This window comes from Chlorocebus sabaeus, chromosome 3 (genome assembly GCF_047675955.1).
Source record: "Chlorocebus sabaeus isolate Y175 chromosome 3, mChlSab1.0.hap1, whole genome shotgun sequence".
Taxonomy (NCBI): domain Eukaryota; kingdom Metazoa; phylum Chordata; class Mammalia; order Primates; family Cercopithecidae; genus Chlorocebus; species Chlorocebus sabaeus.
Window position 1 is genome coordinate 80,325,211 of NC_132906.1, and position 25,275 is coordinate 80,350,485.

The 25,275-nt window shown below is 44.0% G+C and overlaps 1 protein-coding gene across 3 annotated transcripts in view; it reads left to right on the forward strand.

Annotated features, from left to right (window-relative positions):
- The window catches only part of FARP1 (FERM, ARH/RhoGEF and pleckstrin domain protein 1), a 295,496-nt gene that overhangs the window by 193,926 nt on the left and 76,295 nt on the right, over nucleotides 1-25,275 (forward strand). For 2 of the 3 annotated variants that reach the window (XM_038007719.2, XM_007960723.3), the window contains exons 3-4: nucleotides 2,057-2,161; nucleotides 25,180-25,222. In XM_038007719.2, coding sequence (XP_037863647.2) covers nucleotides 2,057-2,161; nucleotides 25,180-25,222 — 148 coding nt within the window. The remainder of the gene's footprint in view (nucleotides 1-2,056; nucleotides 2,162-25,179; nucleotides 25,223-25,275) is intronic. The other variant, XM_073014449.1, reaches the window with a different exon arrangement.

Below are 25,275 nucleotides of genomic sequence, written 5' to 3' on the forward strand. Positions count from 1 at the left end.
AATGAGGTCAGGCTGATAACTGCGAATGGCAATATCATTAAAGCATTTGTCTCCCAAGATTTGATCTATATGGTGGAATTGATCCATTTTACTATCAGTCACTGGGAATGTACATAATGAAGAGAAACTGAAGCATGTGATTCTAAGCTCTTTAGGATAGAACGTGGGTTCTTATATATAATATTCCCTTTCCCTATAGATCCAGTATATAGAAAATGCATGAATAGTATTGATTTCAGCAGACAATGATTGATTGCCAGGTGCTGTCCTAGGCAATAAGAATACAAAAATGATTAAGTGACCTGATATTAATTGGGGACATAGACACATAGATACTAAACCATCTATAATACAGTGGAATGGATACCTTTTATTGATTTGTTCATTCATTTCAACAAAATTGGTTGGTCTTTAGGCATCGTGGATACAGGGATGAAAAAAATATGGTGTTTCCCTTCAGTGTGGGTATAGTCTCGATGAGATACTGCACAGAGTGCTACAGGCATATAGAGAAGAAAACCATCCATGTCATATTTGTGGACAAGGAGAGAGGCAAAGGAACAGGGCTTTGACTGTCACAAAAAAGACCTGGGGTCATGAGTTGAAAACTTAATGTCCACATAAAACCTGTCCAGAAATATTTATAACACCTGTGTTTATAATTGTCAAAACTGGAAGCAACCAAAATGTCCTTCATTAGGTGAACAAACTGTATTACATCCAGACAGTGGAATATTATTCCACAGTAAAAATAAACAAACTGGCTGGGTGCGGCAGCTCGTACCTGTAATCCTAGAACTTTGGGAGACTGAGGCAGGTAGATCACCTGAAGTCAAAAAAATTAGCCGGTCATGGTGGCAGGTGCCTGTAATCCCAGCTACTTAGGAGGCTGAGGCAGGAGAATCGCTTGAACCTGGGAGGCTGAGGTTGTAGTGAGCTGAGATCGCACCATTGCAGTCCAGCCTGGGTGACAAAAGCAAGACTCTGTCTCAATAAATAAATAAGCTACCAAGTCATAAAAAGACATGGAGGGGGCAGGGCACGGCGGCTCATGCCTGTAATCCCAGCATTTTGGGAGGCTGAGGGAGGTGGATCACCTGAGGTTGGGAGTTTGAGACCAGCTTGACCAACATGGAGAAACCCTATCTCTACTAAAAATATAAAAGTAGCTTGGCATGGTGGTGCATGCCTGTAATCCCAGCTACTTGGGAGGCTGAGGCAGGAGAATCAGTTGAACCTAGGAGGCAGAGGTTGCAGTGAGCTGAGATTGCACCATTGCACTCCAGCCTAGGCAATAAAAGCAAACTCTGTCTCAAAAAAAAAAAAAAAAAAAAAAAGGACACAGAAGGACCTTACATGCATATTACTGAATGAAAGAAGGCAGTCTGCAAAGGCTACATACTGTACAAGTCCAGCTAGATGACATTCTGGGAAAGGCAAACTATAAAGACAGTAAGATCAGTGGTCGCCAGGGATTAGGAAGGAGGGAGGGAGGGAGGAATAGCTGGAACACAGAGGATTTTTAGTGTGAAATTCATATAATGCAGTGAAACTATCCTGTATGATACTGTAATGCAGACAGGTGACAACACATTTGTCATAGAACTTGACAGCACACAGAGTGAGCCTTATGTGAGCTGTGGAGTGTGAATGATGATACTGTATCAATATTGGCTCCCCGACAGTAGCAACTCTCTACCACTAATGTTAATAACAGAGGACACAGTGTGGTGGGAAGAAGTTTTTGCTCAACTTTTTGTTAACCTAAAATTACTCTAAAAAAATAGTCAATTAATTGAGTAAGGAGGGAGGAGTGATGCCTGGGATTGGATTGGGAAGAAAATGCTAAGAGATTTGCATCCAATTTTGGGAACAGCAGGTGCTGGGATACGGAGGTATAGACGGGGCTGGTGTTCAGGGTGTCACGGAGGTGGGCGGTGGCAAGCTGTGAAGGACCCGTAGACTTAGGAATCCAGAGGTTTCCTGCGGCCAGGAGCTGTGGTTTGTTTTCATCCCTGCCTGCTTCAGGGATAACCCCTGTTGTTTCTGCTCACAGCAAAGAGCTCCTGGGAAGGTGCTGCTGGATGCAGTTTGCAACCACCTCAACCTCGTGGAAGGTGACTATTTTGGCCTCGAGTTTCCTGATCACAAAAAGATCACGGTAGGTGATGTCAACTTAATGTTGCTGTTTTACCATCTGTTCATCTTGGTGGGGGGCTGGGCAGGGGTGGTGAAATAATTGGTGATTTTCTGTGGTCCATGCAGGAAGCCCTCATTAATATGTTTTATAATAAAAGTATTCATGCCTATGATTAGCAAGTTCAAAGAAGGTACACAGTGATGACTGCCCTCCCACCTCTGCCCCCAGGAGCTGTTATCTTGTGAACACACACATGCTTGAGTATATTTCTGATAAATTCTGTGTAGATGCATATGCAAACATATATCTTTGAAATACACAAATGTGAGGAAATAGTACAGCGCCCTCTGCTTTCCCTCCCTGCTCAAGGGAAATCTTTCCTTTTCAGCACATGGAGTCCATTTCCTTCTTTTTCATGGCTGCATGCCATTCCACCAGAGGGACATGTCTCATTTACAGCTTCCATTGTAACTGATGGGATGCTTTGCTCTTTTCAGTTTTTTACTCTTATAGATACGGCCCCAGTGAACTGAGTACGTTTGTGTTTGTGCTCATAGCTAACCGTTCAGTAGTTCAAATCCAGTGGCGCGGATTTACCCACTCAATGGGTCTGATCATTTTAAGGTTGTTAAATATGTCAGATTGTTCTGGAAAAAGGTTGCACCAAATTGAATCAAAAATGTAGACCATAGCTTCCTCGTATCTTTGTCTCTTTGGGTTGATGGCACTTGCTTAAGCCTATATCTGAAGCTACCTTTTATTAGGCACCTTTTGGAGCTTTAAATTCATTGGCTGTGTTTTTATTCTTTGATTCTATGCATACTGAGTTGCTGGAACTTCTACTAGTCCCTGCACGGTAGATTGAGTAGTGAATGAGACACGGGGAATTTATCAGCCAGGTGAGGAGCCGTGCAGATGTAGGATGCGTGACAGGTTCTCCCCGGAGAGCAGTGGTGTTGGGCAGTGGGGGCGACAGACACCATTTGAGGTCAGGAGATCCTTCTGCAAACCTGCATCCCGGGAGACCAGCAGGACTTGCTCTAATAGAAAGAATGTACCAGAGAGATGAGGCACCCCACGTACAAAAACCAGAAAGCAAGTGAGTTATCCAGGAGCCTGCAGAGAAGGCCAGAGTTGAGGGAGACAGGAGAAGGGCCAGCGGTAAAGGCAGTGAGAGAAGGAAGGTTGGAAGCCCAGCAGGGAGCTGTATGCTGAAGGGCTTTCTGTGCCATTACAGTCGGGAGAAATAAGCCATATATGCAATTGTAACTTTTCTAGCATTATGTTAAAAAGGTCAAACAGCCAGGTGAAATTCATGTTAAAAATGTGTTATTTAACCTCCTATATCCAGAAACATTATCGTTTGAACACACAGTCTAAATAATTGCGAATGAGATATTTTCATGCTGTCTGTTTTGTCTGTGAAGTGTTCGAATCTGGTGTGTATTTGACACCTCAGCACCTCTCAGTTGAGAGGAGCCATGTTTCAAGTACTCAGTCATCACATGTGGCCAAGGGCTTTGTATCGGCCCTCACAGTTCTATAACCAAACTATTGTGTTTGAGAAGCTGTTAATGCATTTAAAAGACAGTGCGATATGACCTGATTTCTGGTTTAGAAAGAGAACTGTAGGCAGATTGGAATACGACCAGACTGGAGTCAAGAAAGCCATTAGGTTCTAGTGATGAGTCTGGTTGGAGATGGTGCTGGCTAGAAGTAAGGGAGAGTTGAGGCGCTGGCAGGAGCTGGATGGATTCCAGAGGTTGGGGTTGGGGGCAGTAGGAGAGGATGTGGTTGAATGAATACACTTGTGGAGAAGAGGGCTTGTAGTGGCCCAGTTTTCCAGCTTTGCCATCTGGGTGGACAGTAGTGTCCATCCCTGGGGAAGACCATACCCAGGGGTGAAGATGAGTCCCATTCCAGCTTGAGGAGGCAGGGGCATCAGTGGCATTCAGTGGAGACGTCCAGCAAGCAGGGCCGGAAGGTTTTCTGGAGCACAGGAAAGAGATCTGGGTGGAAAGTTGGATTCAAGAATCTTATGATTATTATGAATGTCTGTTGAAGCTCTGAAACGGGATGAGAACATTCATTGTGAAGAGAAGGTGGCAACAGGTGGGACGGCAGCATCTGAGGGAAGTGCAGGTCGAGCCTGGCTCCAAGCAGACCCGGTGGCAAATGAGCGGATCTGTCACGGGCCTAAAAATGAGAGCAAGTTGTATTTTCTCAATTTATTACCACCTCCAAACACTGTCATTTTCTAGTTTGTACTTCAAATCCAAGCTTCCCTGACTCCCAGCCCTTTTTACAGTGTGGCATATGACCACAGACCTGCCAAATCTCATTCTGCCTTCTCCTCTTCCTATTCAGCTAACAATTATTTTGTTCTTACACTGTGTCTGGCATCAGACTTCACATGAAAGGTGAGATAAAGTGACAACTAGCAAGGAATAGTTGCGGTTTCCATTCACTAGGCACACACAGCTTGTTAAGAGAGTCCAGGAAACAATTCCAGCAAGTTCCTCGAGTCCAGGAAAATATTCCAGCAAGTTCTGTGGAATATTGTTTCATGCTCTTATTTCATGGTAAAATAATGATTCTCAGAACACCTGAAGATACCATTATCTCGTTATTTCTAACAACCCCGTTCTGTGCCTGCCTGAATTCCTTTAAGCTCCTGATGGCTTACCTGACTCCAACCTTGTCCAATTCCAGTCCCGCAGGAGCTGTTTGTCTAAACCAGAAATCAGCAGCAGTGTTTAGGCCCTCATCACTGAGTGCGCTAAGATTCTGAGAATTTCCCCATGTCTGTATCTACTAATTAGCTAATGGCACAGCTAAAATTCTGTGTTCTTCTGACTGCAAGTTTAGTGTCTCTTCCATTAACTGTAGGTGCTTCTCTTTTGCTAGAATTTGTAAGTCTGTTGTTCTAGGTACCGGGCAGGGCTGCCTTCTTCCAGGTCGTTACCAGGCTTGATTTTTATGATTTCACTCCTTTCTTACAATATTGTTTAGGAATGTATTCAACTGCAAAATAAAACCCACTGTTGATGACTTAAATATGTAAGTGTTTATTTGTCACATGTCACACAAAAGCCGCCGCATGAGTACTTCCTATGTGCTGGAGTGTTCTAGTCCCTATGGGTGCAGCAGCACACATGACCCACATTCTACAGCAGGGGTCACACCTTCTTTGTAAAGGGCCTGATAGTGCTGTACGCCTTACAGGCCATGCAGTCTCTGCTGCAACTATTTGAATCTCCCCTTATCGTGCAAAAGCAGCCATAGATAATATGTGAATGAATACATGTCTTTGTTCCAGCAGAACTTCATATAACAGGAAGCCATAGTAGGCCAACACATGCTCTAGAGAGTGGAAACTGCCGGGCACCGTGCTAGGTTCACATACAGTGTTTCATTTATTCCTGCAACGGCGCATTATATCGCCTTTTTCTGATGAGGAAGTTAAGCCTTAAAGAGGTTAAGTCGTTCTCCTAGAGGCACATAGCAAAGACATGGGATTGAAGCTCGGATCTTTAGAAGCACCTGCCCTCAGTCATCATCTTGTTCTGACCATGTCACTAAACTGACTTGACTCTGTCAATTACAGAATTCCAACCTGAGCTAATTGCTTTGTTGTTGTTGTTGTTGTTGTTTTTAAGATGGAGTCTTGTTCTGTCGCCCAGGCTGGAGTGCAGTGGTGCGAGATTGGTTGACGGCAATCTCCGCCTCCTGAGTTTAAGCGATTCTCCTGCCTCAGCCTCCCAAGTAGCTGGGATTACAGGTGCCCGCTGCCATGCCCGGCTAATTTTTGTATTTTCTTTAGAGATGGGATTTCACCATGTTGGCCAGACTGGTCTCGAACTCCTGACCTCAGGTGATCTGCCCGCCTCAATTTTTAAAAGTTCTTTTGAGGCCAGGTGTGGTGGCTCATGCCTGTAATCCCAACACTTTGGGAGGCTAAGGCAGGAGGATCATTTAAGGTCAGGAGTTTGATACCAGCCTGGCCAACATAGTGAAACCCCGTCTCTACTAAAAATGCAAAAACTAGCTGGGTGTGGTGGCGCATGCCTGTGGTCCCAGTGACTCAGGAGGCTGAGGCAGGAGATTCGCCTGAACCCAGGAGGCAGAGGTTGCAGTGAGCTGAGATCGTTCCACTGCACTACAGTTTGGGCGACAGAGTGAGACTCCATCTCAAAAAAAGAAAAAGTTCTTTTGACAGAATCGATCTGTGGTAATCGAGGGGATGCCATATATGACCAGAAGAGTTATAGGGATTGCTGCCAGGGTCTTGGTTATGTTCTCTCCCTTGATCTGGATGCTGGTTTCGTGGATACAATCAGTTTATAAAAATCCATTGAACTCTGCCTTACAACGTGTGGCATCTATAACTTCAATAATAGTTATAGATCCAAATGCAATGAAAGTTCCAAAATGGGCCGGGCGTGGTGGCTCACGCCCGTAATCCCAGCACTTTGGGAGGCCGAGACAGGCGGATCGCGAGGTCAGGAGAGCGAGACCATCCTGGCTAACATGGTGAAACCCTGTCTCTACTAAAAATGCAAAAATTAGCCCGTTGCGGTGGCAGGCGCCTGTAGTCCCAGCTACACGGGAGGCTGAGGCAGGAGAATGGCTTGAACCCAGGAGGCGAAGCTTGCAGTGAGTGGAGATTGCACCACTGCACTGCAGCCTGGGCAACAGAGTGAGATTCTGTCTCAAAAAAAAAAGAAAAAAAGAAAGAAAGTTCCAAAATGCAGTGAAAGCACACAGTAGCAGAAATGACCAACAGGTCATCTGATGGAATCTATTTTGGAAGGTCCACAGGCCAGTCTTGCTTGTATGGACTGAGGGAGAACATCTCACCTTGTGAGAATCGCAAGCACCAGCTAGATTTTTCCTCTCCGCCCCAGACACAGTTGCTTGATGATGTCTCTTAGCATGCGGGCCAGTGTCTGGGATCCATTAAACTGTTCCAAAAGCATTATTTACGGAAACTTGTTACCATCGTTATTTTCATTGTTATTATTTTTTAAATTGTGGTTAAAAACAAGTAACACAAAATGTATCATCGTAACCATTGGTAAGTATGTAGTTCAGAAGTGTTAACTACATTTACTTTGTTGTAGAGCAGATCTCTAGAATTTTTTTTATCTCGTGAAATGGAAACTCGACACCCATTGAACAACTCCCCAGATCCCCTTCCCCAGCCCCTGTTCTACTTTCTGTTACTGAGTCTGTCTACTTTAGACACCTCGTCAGGTAAGTGGAATCGTGTGGTCTTTGTCTTTTCATGACTGGCTTATCTCATTCAGCATAATGTCCTCGAGGTTCATCTGTGCGGTGGCATGCAATAACATTTCCCTCGGTTTTAAGGCCGAATACCATTTCCATCGTCTGTATTCACCACGTCTCCAGTATCCATTCCTCCATGGATGGACTCTTAGATTGCCGTCACCTCTGGGCCATTGTGAGCCATGCTGCAATGAACGTGGGTGTGCCATCACTGTTATTTTTTAATACCACCATTGTGACTATCACCTCTGCCAGTCTTCATTTGGGAGACCGTGCACCCATCTTCCAACCTGAGAAAAAGCGTGGTTGGTTTCAGAATGCCCAATGATCGGGCTGTAATGACTGGGTTCACCCGTTTCTCTGTGTGTGATGCGTGGGAAACAAGTTTCCCCAAAGCACCTGGCATGTCAGGTTGTGAGTCCTTGTCTCTAGGCGATAAGTTGTTGAATTTAGGCAGCTTGAATTTCTGCCCAGCCTTCTGTCTTTCTTCTCATCGTTTCTGTCTTGTAAATACCCAAGTCAGAGGCTTATTCATAGTAAGGATGTGAAGGAGTTGAAGGGGAAAATAAGTGTTTTTCATAGTCTAAGATGTGTTTCTCAAGATGGTAAATAAACTAGCGATCATTATGAAATAATTATGTTCTACTCTTAATTAGACTTGTCCCAAGGCTCATCAATTAAAAGAGTTGATTGCAGTGTTGACACGCAAGCTTGGCCTGCTCCTGCCCTTGGCTTTCTCCCACTCTTGCTCTTGTCCAGCACTGTCCCTAAAGGATCTCTCCAAGGAACAGAAAAGTTTTAATCAGCCGTTTAAAAGTATAGATTGAGCTTTCCATGGCAGAAACACTATTGATCATGGGAACCAAGACCCTGTGCTTAATACGGCTGCTAATTGGCACATAAAGTCTGAAGGCTGGGAAAGGGCCAGAAAGTCATTAGATTGCCATGGGGCGAGCTTCGGGAACTAGCCAGGGGATTCCCTCGAAACAAACTTCACAGGATTCTTGCTAAAACTGGACACGGAAACCAGAGGCTGAGGCCTCAAGGAGAAGAAGAGCCTGGCTGAAGTTCAGGCCTGGTGAGGGCCTTTGTTACACTCAGCTCTGTCTTCACAGAGCAGAAGCATCGGTAGATGTGAAATGAATGGACGTGGCTGTGTTCCAGTACAACTTTATTTATGGGCACAGAGATTTGGCTTTCATATAGTTTTCACATATCACGAAATGTGATTCTTTTAATTTTTTTTTAACCACTGAAAAATGTACAAGCCAATCTCTGCTTCGGACCTGTGCCAGAACAGGCAGTAGGCTGGCCGGATGTGGCCCACGTGCCGTAGTTTGCCAGTCACTGTGGTAGGTATTTTATCATCCAAATTTTACATTGAGCGAATCCAGAGAAGTAAGGTGCCCAATCCTTAACAATGAAGTGTGTAACCGGGATCCCCACAGAGCCTCTCTTAGCCAAAGCTCATATTCTGTATGTCGCACGTGGCTGCCTGTCCTCGGATCTCCTGTCTGAAAGGGCTGCACAGACCGTAACAGCAGAGATGGTTGTATATGGAAGATGTATTTCATTGGCCTATTGAGGCTAGCTGGAAAAGCTCTGCACTGTGGCTTGTAAACCTGTTTAAACATTTGCTTTGTCATTTAGCTGCTAGGTGGATTCTTGCTTGATTTTGCACTTCATCTGAGAAATGGGAGGAATAGATGACCATTTTACAAGGTTATTATGAGGGCAAATCAGATACTTACAATGATGAGCCCAGCAGGTCTCATGAGCACATAGTAGGCACTCAGATATCTGTTGTATTTCATTTTTGCAGTCTAACTCAGAAACCAGTGAAGCCAGCCCACCACTCTTTTATCAAAATGACATTGCGGCTGGGCGGGTGGCTCATGCCTGTAATCCCAGCACTTTGGGAGGCCAAGGCAGGCGGATCACTTGAGGTCAGGAGATTGACACCAGCCTGGCCAACATGGTGAGAGCCCGTCTCTACTAAAAATACAAAAATTAGCCAGTGTGGTGGCACGCATCTGTAGTCGCAGTTACTTGGGAGGGTGTGGCAGGAGAATCACTTGAACCCAGGAGGCGGAGGTTGCAGTGAGCCGAGATTGCACCACTGCACTCCAGCCTGGCAACAGAGCGAGACTCCATCTCAAAACAAAACAAAACAAAACAAAAGACTTTGCTCACTGGCCTGATAAAAACAATTCTAGTTTCTTATAAATAAATACTGGTGAAGCTCCAGGAAGAAGATTGGCACCTTGTCATTCATTTTCTGTCCTCCATGCTAGGAGAAAAGCTTTGTCAATAGTGGGCCTGCTTTTGAGGGACAGGAGGTCATGGAAACTGTGGCTCCCGGGGATGACAGGCATTCCTTGCTGGAGGTTTCCAGACCCTGCTGGAGTCAGACACACCTCCTTCATCTGTGCTTAACCGCAGCCTCTGCCTCGCCTCTTCCTGGGGGTCTGAGGACCTCTGAGGTGAGGAGGAGCTTTTTGAGGAACATGGCAGGTGTAAAGGATGAAGAATGTCACGGGATCGAGGACAGTCTGCAGGTGTGGGAAGCCAGCAGAGGTGAGGTTGTACAGCGGCTCGGTCACCCTGAGGGACAGCACCATCTGATGGTGACTGTGTTGACAGGCAGGTCCCTAGGGGAGTCAAAGCTCCCCTCAAGCAGAGAGTCTCGGAGGACAGGTCCCTGGGAAAATACAGCCATGGGGGATGCTCCAGCTCTCGAGTGGGGAGGAGAATAACTGATTTGGGGGATTTGGGGGTGTTTGTTTAATTAATAGATTTAATATTTGTATTGCAGTTTTAAGTTGACAACAAAATTGAGCCAAAATTACAGCGGTTCCTATATGCTGCTCCCGCTCTGTCCATACGTACAGTGTCCCCCGTTACTGACACCGAGCCTTAGGTGTGGCATGTGTGTCCTCACTGATGGGCCAGTGTCAATCCGTTATCATTCATTCACTGCAGTCCAAACTTGACATGAGGCTTCACTCTTGTCGTTGAACATTCTGTGGGTTTTGACACGTGTCTCCAGATGTGTCTGGAGATGTGCATCCACCACAACAGTATTACAAAGAGTTGTGTTACCGCCCCAATCCTTCCCTGTGTTCCTCCAGTTCATCCTGCTCTCCTCGTGAGCCCCTGGCAACCCCTGCTCTTTTTTTTTTTTTTTTTTTTTTTTTTTTTTTTTTTTTTTTTTTGAGACAGAGTCTCGCGCTGTCGCCCAGGCTGGAGTGCAGTGGCCAGGTCTCAGCTCACTGCGAGCTCCGCCTCCCGGGTTTACGTCATTCTCCTGCCTCAGCCTCCCGAGTCGCAGGGACTACAGGCGCCCGCCACTTCGCCCGGCTATTTTTTTTTTTGTATTTTTTAGTAGAGACGGGGTTTCACCATGTTAGCCAGGATGGTCTCGATGTCCTGACCTCGTGATCCGCCCGTCTCGGCCTCCCAAAGTGCAGGGATTACAGGCTTGAGCCACCGCGCCCGGCTAACCCCTGCTCTTTTCCCTCTGTGCTTTTTAATCTTCTGTACTCTCTGATACCTGAGGCCTTGTTGACTGGGGAGCTGCTTCTCCTCCCCGGGCTAGCCAACTCTTAGAGATGGCAGATGGCTCCCTGTGAATGTGCCTTTTATTTGCCAGTTAACCAGTCCAGAGCCCTATCCAGCCACCTCCTTCCTGCTGGTTTTCACACTCCAGGAGGCAACAGTCTCCTGCCTTAGAGTCACTCCAGGGCCAGGTACCCACAACCAGAGCCAGCCACACCCCAGAGCCCACAGAAATGATGCAGATCAGCCCGTGCTAAACCTGCTTCCCCTGCCCAGCCTTGCCTCCCCACGGAAGTGATCCTGCCCTTGTTCCCCTCCCCCCTCTCCCTCTGCCTCCGGCCCACCCCTGGTACTTCCTTGTGGAGTGGTGGGCCCCCTCCTCTTGGGAACTGTGAATAATAAACCCTCTTCTGAATGGCAGTGGCCTTCTGGTCTGTTGGCTGTGTCATACCTGAGTAAGAAATGTGCTTGCGTTAGGCCATTCGTGTTGCTATAAATAAATACCTAAGGCTGGGTAATGTATAAAGAAAAGAGGTTTAATTGACTCATGGTTCTGCAGGCTCTACAAGCATGGCGAGGCCTCAGGAAGGTTTTACTCGTGGCAGAAAGTGAAGTAGGAACAGGTGTGTCATGTTGCAAGACAGGGAGCAATTGGGGGTGGGGGCACCACACACAAACAACCGGATCTCCCATGAACTCTGAGTGAAAACATGCTTATTATCCAAGGGTCTGGTGCTAAACCGCTCATGAGAGACTCGCCCCTATGAACCAATCGCCTCATGCCAGGCCCCACCTCCAACACTGGGAATCACATTTCAACAAGATTTGGAGGGGACAAATACCCAAACCATATCAGTGGTTAAAGAAAAAATACATGGAAATATTAATATGTTTCAAAATGGATATACAGTTCTAAGAAGATGGTGGTGGTGGTGGAAGCATCGTTTTTAGATCTTCTCAAACCCAAGGTCATACATAAAGACAGCTACTTAGCAGGATCAAAAACCCACAGACAACATCTGTGGCAAAACTAGATGCCAGAGTAAGTCCTAGATCCCAAAGAACAAGCAGCTGGAGACAGAACATCAGCCAGCCCCAAGGCCTGCACGCTATGGGTGTCTGTTTAGGAAGAAACGAGGAAACAATAGGGCATCCGACGGATCGGAGAAGAGAACCCTCAAATTGCCGCTGGAAATCACAGGGGAGTGGTTTGAGAGAGCAGCTGAAATGGGTAAGGCCTAACAGGGCTGGAGCAGTTGTGCTCCAGTGACCACAAACTGCCCCTTGAGACAGGCCACCACTCAAGAGAGACTACCGAGAAGGGAGCCCAAATGGAACTGAGTTGGGACAACAGAGAGAAATGACAGAGAAGGGGAGGGAAATCAAGCCAGGGAACTTGAGAAAGCACGCTTCCATATCCTTCAACACTGTACAGAAACAATAGACAAGGAGGCTCTGGGAGTAGCTTGGGAAAGCTACTCTGAACCATGACTACTTCTAAATAGGTTAGGAAACAATTTTCACATAAAAATGAGTAATGTAAATGTATCAAGGTCATAATATTTAAAAAACAGAGACTTCAATGTGTTCTTCCTGAGACACCATGTTTGGCCTTGCCAAACGATCCAGGTGGATCCAGCTGCCAAATTGCAGAAACTACAGAGAAGACGATCATGTTGAATAGTACTGTGAGCGTGCAGTCAGCAAAATCCAAACTCCAGGAAACCCTACAAGTCAACAGTGAGGAAAAGAAAGAGATGGAAGAGGAAGCTATAGATTAAACAGTATAAACTCCTGCCCTCTACAGGTAACCTCTATGCAGAGTTTCAGAGTAACCGCATAGGTGTGTAATGTTTTATTTCACCACATGGTGCACGTTTATACACTAGAGTTTAATCTTAAGACTAAAGACTAAGCAATTTGGGGGTGGGGGCACCACACACTTTTAACCAGATCTTCCATGAACTCTGAGTGAAAACATACTTATTACCCAAGGCGATGGTGCTAAACCACTCATGAATCTTAAGACTAGAGTGGTTGAGTCTTAAGACTAAACTCTGGTGTATAAAGATGCACCGTGTGGCGAAATAAAACATTACAGACTTATGCAGTTACTATGAAGCTCTGCATAGTGGTTACCTGTAGAGGGCGGGAGTTGAGTTTGGAAGGAGTTGACCAGCAGAGTTCTATTTCTTGACTTGGTTGATGGATACAAAGGTGTTTATCATCTAATAATTCACTAAGCTATACATATGCTTTGTGCAGTATTATTATTATTACTTTTTGAGACGAGCTTCACTCTTGTTGCTCAGGCTGGAGTACAGTGGCTCAATCTCGGCTCACTGCAACCTCTGCCTCCCGGGTTCAGGCAATCCTCCTGCCTCAGCCTCCTGAGTAGCTGGGATTACAGGCATGCACCACCATGCCCAGCCGAGTTTGTATTTTTAGTAGAGACAGGGTTTCTCCCTGTTGGTCAGGCTGGTTTCGAACTCCTGACCTCAGGTGATCCGCCTGCCTCGGCCTCCCAAAGTGCTGGGATTACAGGCATGAGCCACCACGCCCGGCCTGCTTTGTGCAGTTTTAAGCATCTGTTTATTTTAATATTAAATATTGTTTAAGGTTGAAAGGAAAAAGGTATAAAGCAGAATAAGCAAATGATAGTGTAAAGGGTTGTATAGCATTTTGTCTATAGTTAACACTGTTGCCTGCTTAAAATTTTGAGAGGGTGGATCTCATGTTAAGTCTTCTTACCATAATTTTTAAAAGTTCAATTAACTATAATACCCATGTGAAATCTTTTGAAATGAATCATTTGAAGCCCATGAAAATTAAACAAATGATTTTTAAAATAGTTTAAACTGAGTAATTGATGGTTTACAAGGACCATGCCTGAGGTCTGCTGAATCCTGGTTAAGAAGTAAAGATTGCAGATATTAAAGCTTCCCATCCAAGTCAAGGCTCCCTGAAACCCCACACATTGCATAATATTGTCTTGATTTGATTCCAAAACTTCCCCTCACATATATCTCTAATACCAAATCCTCCTTAATGAATTCAGTACACAAGTGCATAGGGATAGCCTGTACTACACTTGATTTTGTAGTTTGGTTTACAGATCTGTCTTTAATTTGTTTTTCATTGAAAGCTTTATTTTTGTAAATACATAAAACCATATTCTACAGTTTTCAGTTCAAATTTTATTAAACACAGGTTCCTTCACCAGGTTAGTGTTGTCAAAAAGGGAAGGTAGGGGGAGGTGGTAGGATAGATTAAAAGAGACTTAGAGGACATAACCAGTTATGAAACACGGTCCTGGTTTGAGCATTAGTTTTGACAGATTATCAGTAAGGATATTTCTTCGTTAACTGGAGGAATTTGAAAATTGCCTGTGTATTTGATGAGAGGAAAGTTTACAAAATGGAAAAGTACAAATCTTTGAAAAAAGAAGTAGCTGATAAAACAATTTTGAAAAGAGTCTGGTAGGATTCTTATTAAACTAAATATACAACAATTTTTTGACACAACGATTCCACTCCTAAGTATCTATGTAACAGAAATGAAAGCATATGTTCATAAAAATAAGTATAAGAATATTCTTTGCAGTTTTATTCATAACCCCAAACTGGAAATCGCACACGTACCCATAGGAGAAGAATGGATAAACAGACTATGGTATAGTACATTATGTAGAGGGAAAGAAGTCTTAGACAGAAGTATATTTTCATTTATCCAAAGTTCTTAAGCATTAGGTAATGAGCAGTTGAAACATAGCTAGTGCAAGTTGAAATGTAATCTAAGTATGAAATAGACATGGGATTCCAAAGACTAGCAAAGAAAGCAAAATATCTCATTAATCTTGTTTTTATATTGATCACATATTTAATTGGTAATATTTTGCATGGATGGGGTTAAATAAAATGTGAAAAAAAAAATTTAATTTCATTTTGGTGACCGGACAAGATGTCTCACACCTGTAATCCTAGCACTTTGGTTGGATGAGGCATGTGGATCGCTTGAGCTCAAGAGTGTAAGACCAGCCTGAGAAACATGGTGAAACCCCTCTACAAAAAATACAAAAACTAGCCAGGCATGGTGGCTCACACCTGTAGTCCCAGCTGCTTGAGGGGCCTGAGGCAAGAGGATCACTCGAACCCAGAAGGTAGAGGTTTCAGTGAGCCAAGATCGCGCTGCTGTACTCCAGCCTGGGTGACAGAATAAGACCCTGTCTCAAAAAAATAAAAAATCTCATTGTGGTTTTTAAAAAGTATATGAATGTTTATATTCATACACATCACATATAATGAGAGATCTGGAAATGTATGTACTAAGGCAGTGGTTCTTAAAGCGTGGTCCCCAGACCAAGAGGCAGCATCCATATTGCCTGAGAACTGGCTAGGAATGCACATCCTCAGGCCCCACCCCAGATTAAGAACTCTGGGAACAGGGCCCGGTGACGTATGTTTCAACAGGCCCTTACCTAGGGCAATTTTAATACATGTTCAACTTTGAGAACCACTTCCTAAAGTGTTAACGATGATCTCCTAATGGTGAAAAACATATTTTTAAAAATGTTGCTTATTTGAATGATCTAATTTCCTAGATTACATATGTTTAAATTGTAATAGATTATTTTTAAAATTAGTAGGGTTTTTTTTTTTTTTTTTTTTTTGTGGCATCCCACAAAGGTTGATTTCTTTGTGGCATCCACAAATTGTGTTTTCATTTTCGGTACTTCCTCATTTCCCCTTGGTTTCTTATTTATTTAAAAGTATGGTATTTAGTTTCCAAATTTATGGGGGATTTTTCACAAATTCTTCAATTGTTGCTTTATAATTGAATTCCATAGTGGTCAGAAATTGTAGTTCATATGACATGAAGCTTTTAAAGTAATTTACTGATATTTGTTTTATGGTTCAGAATCTGTCTTATTTTGACAAAGTGTTTTACATGCACTTGAAAAGACTGTATGTCGTGTATTGGGTAGAATATTCAATATATGTCAATGAGGTTATGTCGGTTGATAGTGTTTTTCAAATCTATTATTTCTGCCTACATATTAATATTGAGAAAGAAATATTAAAATCTCTGTAAATGTTGATTTGTCTACAGTCGTGCATCACTTAATGATGGCTATATGTTCTGAGAAATGTGTTTTTAGGCAATGTCGTTGTGCGAACATCACAGAGTATACTTAAACAGGTGGTGTGCCTACTGCAAACCTAGGCTATATGGTTGTCTCTATAGCATATTACTTTGCTGAATACAGTAAGCAATTGTAATGGTAAGTATTTGTGTTTCTAAACTAAAAAAGGTACAGTAAAAATACGGGATTATAATATATACCACTGATGTATTATGTGCCTGTGCTTGACTGTCATCATGCGGTGCACGACTGTTTCTCCTTGCAGTCTCATCAGTTTCCTCATCATGACGTGTTTTAAAATTGTTACAAAGTGTATACATATTTGAGATTGTTTTGTGCTCATGACTGAGTGACTCCATTATCATTAAGAAATTACCCTTTTAAATTTTGATTTATTTATTTATTTATTTTTGAGACAGTCTCGCTCTGTTGCCCAGGCTGGAGTGCAGTGGCACAATCTCGGCTCACTGCAACCTCCACCTCCCAGGTTCAAGCCATTCTCCTGCCTCAGCCTCCCGAGTAGCTGGGACTACAGATGCCCGCCACCACGCCCAGCTAATTTTTGTATGTTTAGTAGAGACAGGGTTTCACCATGTTGGCCAGGATGGTCTTGAACTCCTGACCTCAGGTAATCCACCTGCCTCCCAAAGTGCTGGGATTAGGCATGAGCCACTGAGCTCAGCCAAGAAATTACCCTTTTAAAAATCCCCAGCAATATTCTTTATTCTTACATCTGCATTGTCCAACACTAATATAGCCAATTCAGTTTTTAAATTATTATTTTTTAGTATGGTATACTTTTACCCTTTTTCATTTAACTTATTTGTATCTTTACATTAGCAGTGTATTTTTGTAGGCAGCATATACTTGCTTCTTTCTTTTTTAATCCAGACTAACAATCCTTGCCTTTTAATGGGGGGTGAAGAGTTGAGACCATTTACATTTAATGTGATTATCGATATAGTTTAAATTGGACACCTTGCTGTTTGTTTTCTTTTGGTCTAGCCATCATCCTTTGTTCCTTTTTCTTGCCTTCCTTTCAATTGAAATTTTTTGATGATTTCATTTTATATCCTTTGTTGTTACACTCCCTTTTGCTTAGAGTACCAGTTTTCTGAGAACCTATTGACAATGGTGAGGACATACTGTAAATTAGGCAGCTTAAGTGTTCTGCAGTTTTGTTGCTCTTTTAATTTTGTGTGTGTTTCATTTTGGATTATTTCTATTGTTAGGTCTTCAACTTTACTAATATTTTCTTCTGCAATACTGATCTGCTGTTACAGTCTTCCAGAGAGCATAACGTTTTGTATCTCACAGTGCAGTTTTCACTATAGAAGTTTAGCTTGGATCTTTTTTTACATCTTCCATATCTCAACTTTTCCAACATATAGAATATAGTTAGAATAATTATTTTCATGTCTTTCTCTGTGGATTCTGTCATTCGTGTGAGTTCTAGGTTAGTTTTTATTGACTTTTGTTTGTTTCCTTGTGGGTCACATTTTCCTGCTTCTTGTACCTGATTTTTAAAAATTGGATGTCAGATATGCTGCATACTTTTGTATTACTGTAAGTTTTATTGAATTTGTTCTGGGATACAGTTATTTGGAAGCAATTTGATCCTTTTGGATTTGGCTTTTAAGACTTGTTAGCTGGGACACTGTAGGGCATAGTCTGGGGTAAGTTATTCCTGACTACTAAAGCAGGACTCTTCAGCACTCTGCCAAGGCCCCAAGAATCATGAGGTTTTCCAGACTGGCTGATGGGAATAGGTAGTATTCCTGGCCTCCTGTAAGCACCAGGCACTGTTACCTCTAATACATTCCTGTTTTTGTTTTTGTTTTTGTTTTTGTTTTTTTTCATGACCTTGACTACTTCCCACACATTCAAGAAAAACCCCCTGTAGCTCTCTTAAGTTTTCTTTAGGTATCTTTCTACTCTCTGGTACTCTGTCCTGTGAACTCGCCTCCCTTTGGCGCCCCTGAACTCTCCCCTCTGTCTCTTCCACTCATGGATTTGGCCACATCCTACCTGTGTTCCTTCTTCCTACGCCAGAGCCTGGAAACTCACTCAAGGCAGCAGGCTGGGGCGCTCACAGGGATCGCATTTTCATTTCCCTGTCTCTTAAAGATCACCGTTTCTCGTTGCTTGGTGTCCCGTGTTTTCAGATCTGTTGTGTTATATATTTTCTCCATTTTTGGGGTTGTTTTATGTAGGAAAATAAATCCAGTTCCTGTTACTCTATTTTGACCAGAAGTGAAAATCTCTAGAAAGTAATAGGTGTTTACAGGGAAAGTCACACTTAACATATCTTTTTTAACCAAATGTAAAATTAATAAAGTAAAATAATTTTTTAAATTACTTTGAAACAAATTATTACAAAGAATTCAAAGTCAAATTTTTTTGTTTCTTTCTTTTTCTTGCTGTGTCACCCAGGCTGGAGTGCAGTGGCACGATCTTGGCTCACTCTAACCTCTGCCTCCCAGGTTCAAGTGATTCTCCTGCCTCAGTCTCCCGAGTAGTTGGGACTACAGGCACCCGCCACCATGGCCCGCTAATTTTTTTGTAGAGATGGGGTTTCACCATGTTAGCCAGGATGGTCTTGATCTCCTGACCTTGTGATCCGCCTGCCTCAGCCTCCCAAAGTGCCGGGATTACAAGCGTGAACCACCACACACTGCACTGGGCTTTTCTTTTAGGAGTCAGCTACAGAAAGACTAATTTGTTGCAATGAATTCTAGACACTGAATATTTTTCTATGACAAATATTTTCTTGGCTCCTGTATATGTTACAGTTGACAGGTTGTTTTTGTCATATGCTGTTTTGGTAGTTAAGAGAACTGAACTTTTGTTGAGTCCTTTAGCTTTGGAGGGAAGCATATTAGTCTTGGATTCAGCCAGCCTTGATGTCAGATTCCAGCTGTGTGACATTGAGCAGCTCGAATAAGCTCTCTGAGCTTGGCTTCATTCATGAGTGAAATGACCACATTGTTTCAAATATTAAATGAGAATGTGTGGAGCATTTACCCGCTGCCTGGCACACAGTGGGTGCTCAAGAAATATTAGTCCCTTCCCTGCCCATTGTCTTATATCAAGTAACTGTTTATCTTTTAATAACACCCTTTCCAAAACACCTCAAACATTCCAGTTGCTTATGAAATCCACTTAAAATGTTACTCACCAAAATAACAGGGGGAAAAAGGATGTTTTGAGAAAGAGGAGAAGAGCTTTGGGGACAATGAGTCAGCTTGCCCTGCCTTTGATACGTTGGCCTTAGTATCTCCTCTCACCTGAGAGTACAGCCACGTGCCACATACTGACCTCCTGGATGACAGACTGCATGTACGATGGTGGTCCATTAGATTATAATCCTGGATCTTCACTGTACCTTTTCTGTGTTTAGATGCACGGGTAGTTACCACTGTGTTGGAGTTGCCTCAGTATTCAGCACAGTAAGTGGTTGTGCACGTTTGCAGCCTGAGAGCAGTAGTCTGTACCTGGCCTAGGTGAGTGGCAGGCTATGCCACCTAGATGTGTGTAAGTTCACTCTATGAAGCTCACACAATGCCGAGGTCACCTAACGATGCGTTTCTCAGACTGTATTTCAGGGCAAAGCAGCGTGTGTTCCAAACCGGGAAAGTAGCATTAACAAGGGATCAGAGACAAATCGGATTGGAGGAAATCAGGGTCCTGACTGAAATGGGCTCAAAGGCGGTATTGCAGCTGAATTGTGGAAAAACAGTGCTACAGGCTGAATTTGTCCCCTCCAAAATTGTGTGTCTTGAAACCCTAACCCTGACTTCCTCAGAATGTGAGTGTATTCAGAGATTGTGTTGCTTTTTTTTTTTTTTTTTTTTTGAGGTGGAGTCTCCTGTGTCACCCAAGCTGGAGTGCAGTAGCACTGTCTTGGCTCACTGCAACCTCTGCCTCCTGGGTTCAAGCAATTCTCCTGCTTCAGCCTCCCAACTAGCTGGGATTATAGGCATACACCGCCACGGCCGGCTAATTATTATACTTTTAGTAGAGATGGGGTTTCGCCACGTTGACCAGGCTGGTCTCAAACTCCTGACCTCAGATGATCCACCCACCTCGGCCTCCCAAAGTGCTGGGATTACAGGCGTGAGCACTCAGCTTAAGTCTCTAAAGAGGTGATTAAGTTAAAATGAGGCCCTTGGTGTGGGCCCTGCTCTTTAAAAGAGGCCACTTGGACACAGACACTGGAAATGCTCACACAGAGGAAAGACCAGGTGAGGATGCAGCGAGGTGGCAGCCATCTGGAAGCCAGGGATGGGAGCTCTAGGAGAACCCACAGCCGCTGGCACCTTGAGCCTCCAGAATGGTGGGGGAATAAATTTCTGTAGTTCAGGCCATCCAGTCTGTGGTCCTTCGATATGGCAGCCTCAGCAAACTAATAAATACAGTAGGCCTTCAAACCCTGGCAGAAGCTCCTGGATTCAGTAAGCAGGTGCATCTTTGAATCCTACTGATGGGGAATGAGATTTCTCTAGAGGTCCGTTCATTTCAGCCAGATGCCTTTCCAGTCAGGCCATGTGGATGTGTAAGTGTGTTCTGAGATCAGCGGCGTGGACTTCAGTGAGAACAGGGGCTACGGTTTGGTTGAAGGGGTAGGGATTTGGGGTTAAAGAGATCATAACAAATGTGACCCTCTAGAGAAAGCTTATGGTGTTGCTGTTACCTTTTAACTAATCTGTAACTGGTTTCAGTGTGCTTAGGATGCGGGAAAAAGTAACGAGGCCGGGATGACCCAGTCCAGCTCTGCTCGCCTCCCTGTGACCCTCCCTGCATAGCAAAGGCCAGTGCTTTCACTGCAGTCGACTGGCAACCTCTTTTTTCTTTTTGCTGCTCCCAGCTCATCCATTTCTAATGGTTTAAGTCCAACGTGCCCCAGACCTCCCTCAGCTCTGCGATCTGGCTGGGAAACAGATAGGTCCCCACAGGCCGTGCGTCCTCACCCAGCCTTGTTGGGTTGGAGTGTGATCGGCGCCTTGTAGCGTTCCCGCTGCGGAGCTGCTGAATACGCTGAGTTACCCAGGCCCATCTTGCGCTCCCAGCCCCACGTGTTATAAAACCACATGCTCCCTTGGCTCACATCGGCGCCTGTGTTTGATGCTTTCCACAGAAATGCCAGAAACAGAGGAGAGATGTTTAAAAACAATTCATAAAATAGGCAGCCACACTGCCAAAGTGTCATTGATTCGTCCTGGGCAGTTTGCAGAAGTTTAGGCTGGTTCTGTGGCCACCCTGGCGGTGGTGAGAGAGTCTAGTGGCCAGGACGGCAGGCCCCCAGTGGGCTGTCTGGTTAACTCATGCTCTCAGGCAGCATGACTCTTTGGAAGCTTCTCCACTCTCCTCAATCCTCCAGCCCTCTGATTTTACAACGGAAACAGAAGGCATCAGAGAGGAGTTTTCTTCTTTTCCTAACACAGAAAATGAACCTCCTTGGATCTGTCATTAGCCAGTGTCCTGGGTTTTAGAGCTCTGTCTTCGCATCATCTCAGGTCTCTTTGGACACCAGTCATCACCTCTTGCCCCTATTTTCAACCCCTCCTTTTCTTAAATACACCCAGGTCATTCCAATTAAAAACAAGTAAATGGGCTGGGCACGGTGGCTCACGCCTGTAATCCTAGCACTTTGGGAGGTCGAGGCAGGTGGGTTGCTTGAGCCCAGGATTTCGAGACCAGCCTGGGCAATATGGCAAAACCGTGTCTCTGCGAAAAATATGAAAGTTAGCCAGGTCTGGCCTCATGCGCCTGTAGTCCCAGCTACCCGGGAAGCTGAGGTGGGAGCCCAAGCTCAGGATTGCCTGAGCCTGGGAAGTTGAGGCTATGCCACCGCACTCCAGTCTGGGTGACAGAGTGAGACGCTGTCTCAAACAACAACAACAAAACAAGCACATGAACAACACCCTTACCTGATTCCCCAGCCAGCCACCCCCCATCCTGTTGCCTCTTGCTTCACAGCCAAGCTTCTTGATAAAGCCATTCATTCTCTTCCCCACCCACCAGATGTTCAGACCCATCACTGGTCAAGTGACCCGCTGAATCACTGAATCAAGGACTAGTTCTCATCTTCTGTGAGTTTGAGACAGTTCTCAGGATTCTTCCTTTGCGGACACTGTCATCCCACGATGTCCACGATACGGTTCTCTCCTTCCTTTCCTTCGCGCCTCCTCTACTCCTACCTGGCTGTCCACGGTGGACGTATTGGCCAATGCTCACGCATTTTAGTTCTTTAGACTCTATGCTGGCCATCTTATCCCACATGGAGTCAGGGTGGTGGCGATTTCTAAATGTGAGATGTCTTGCCTAGGCTTCTCCTCTGAGCTCCAGATGAATGTATACTGTCTCTTTGTATATGTTTGTATACTGTCTCTTCCTGTATGATCCAAGGGTACCTCAGAAAATTAACATGGCTGAAACCTCTCAGCCTCAGTCATCCTGCAGTGCTCCCTATCTCTGGAGATGTCACCAGTGTCTGCCCAGATGCCTGCTGCAGAAATCTCAGTGTCATTCCGGTTATTGTCACCTTCCTTCCTTGGGCGTCATATCCATCCGTGCATTCCACTGGTTTTTAGCTCTTCAATTGTTCTTGAATCCACTTACTTTCTCAAACTCTACTTCTGCCATTCTGGTTCAAAATACCGTCCTGTCTTGCCTGGACAATTGCCAACAGCTCAACCTGCATCCATTCTTGTTCCTTCTAACCTGTTCTCATGCTGCCAGACTCATCTTTTAAAAATGCAAATCTAATCACGTCCTCCCCATGGGGTAGATCCTTCCCATTGTTTTAGGATAAGGACAAAGCATCTGCATGTGGCCTTGGTGGGGCCAGGCCTCTTCCTGACCCACCTGCCCTGCTCTGCAGCCGTGGTGATCGTCTGGGCATCAGGACTAGGGTTTTTACTGTCTTTCTTCATAGATTCTGCTTGTCTTTCTTCCCTTTCAGATCTTAGCACAGGGTCATTTTCAGGGAAGCTTGTCCCCTACCTCTGCTCCTCTCATGTGTGTTGCATATATAGAGAATTTTCTGCATATTGTGGTATTTTGATATCTTAAAAGACCTTTGTTGCTAAGAAGAGACCACCGCTCCCAGTGCTAGCCAATTCTTAGAGCTAGCAGGGCCCAGCTGGGGGTACCACCTTTGATATACAAAGAAACCAATCCAGGGCTGCCTCCTTTATCTGACCTGCCCATCCCTGGAAGCAATATTCCTCTGCCTGAATCATCTCAGCGCCTGGTCACAAGCAACTACAGACCACTCCTATAATTAAGAGACTGCCAGAATTATTCAACGAGCCAGTCCTAAACTGTGTACCTGGCCTTGCCCAGCCATGGAAATCTCAATAAAGGTCTAGGCTCTCCTGTGGCTCCTGTCTTTTGAATTTTTTTTTTTTTTTTTTTTGAGACGGAGTCTTGCTCTGTCTCCCAGGCTAGAGTGCAGTGGCGTGATCTTGGCTCACTGCAGCCTCCACCTCTCGGGTTCAAGTGATTCTCCTGCCTCAGCCTCCTGAGTAGCTGGGATTACAGGTGCCCACCACTGTGCCCAGCTAATTTTCATATTTGTAGTACAGACAGGATTTCACCACGTTGGCCAGGCTGGTCTCGAACTCCTGACCTCATGATCCACCCACCTCAGCCTCCCAAAGTGCTGGGATTACAGGTGTGAGCCACCGCACCTGGCCTGTCTTTTGATTTTTAATGCCTGCATGGTAATGTGTCATATTGATGTACATTATTCTACTTAATTTAGGTTACTGTAAAAATGTTTATGATTATAAAAATGCTGCAATTAGTATTCCTTGTGTGTGCAGAAATGCATAATTTCCCAAAGTGAAATGGCTGGATAATACTTTTTAGGCCTTAGGTCCTGAGTCTCTGATAAGTCTCCAGAAAAGTTGTACTAATCCACACATCTATCAGTAGAGTAAGATAGTGCCTGCTTCCCTGAACCCTGGCCAACTTTGGCTATTATAAAATATAAACATGCAAGTAAGTGTGTGTACAGCCATATCTAGATGGAAATTTAATGGGTGGAAATGGTATTTAATTGTTTTAATTTGCATTTCTAGTGCAAATTGCTCCTGAGCATCAACAGTTTTCTGTTAGCTGTTGGCGTTTTCTCTTTGTAAATTATATGTGGTTCTCAGCATGGTTTTCTAAAGGGCTGTTTCTCGTTTTCATATTTACTTATAAAACCCTCTTTATGTTAAGCGTATTAACTTAGTTTTGTCATATATGCAAATATGAGCTTCTGTGGAACCCTTTCAAATGACTAGAAATTCAAGGGGGAGTTTAAAGAAAAAAACATGTGAAATGGGATGGTCAACTTACATTTCATTAATAAGGGCAGCAGGCTTCTCTCTTCCTTGAAAATTTTGTTACTCAAACTGTGTACCAAGAAGCAGATGTGTGAAAAAGAGTCTGGACTTTGAAGTTAGACGGACTGGATTTCAATCCTAACAATGCCACTCTTTAGCTGAGGGACCTGGGACAGATTAGCCTCTGCAAGTCTCAGATGTCACTCCTGGGTAACAAGAATCCCTCTGGCCTTGTCTGGAAAGGTCAGTAGCTTATAGGTAGCGCTGGTGCAGAGGTGGTGGTCTGTAAATATTCATTCCCTTTCCGCATCCCTCAAAGATGTGTTATTTTAGACACTTCTGTGTATTGTTTCAATAAGGAATGTATATATTTCACTCAGCTAGTAGTCACACACAAAATCATTCATTAATATTTTCCAAGTAGGTAAATATGATAAATGTATAAATGAGAGTAAAAAATTCTTAGTTAACTATGTGTATCTGAGTGTAGGAGCAATTTTAATTTTCAAGCTCAGGGATAATATTAGCAAATTAGGATCTGTTCTATAAAAGTGGTAGACAATGTAAGATATGGCATTCTGGAGAAAAATGGAACAGACGGCCTCATATCCTCAAAAATATTTTGATTTTAAACAGCTTTAAACAAAATCTCAAAGTACTTGCACTCTTTCATTGAGAACTTAGGTCTCAATCTGTTCTTTTTTCCCCTCTAGGTGTGGCTGGATCTCCTAAAACCCATTGTGAAACAGATTAGAAGTAAGTATATACCATATGTTTAATAGTGATGTGAAATCTGAAGCCAGACAGTT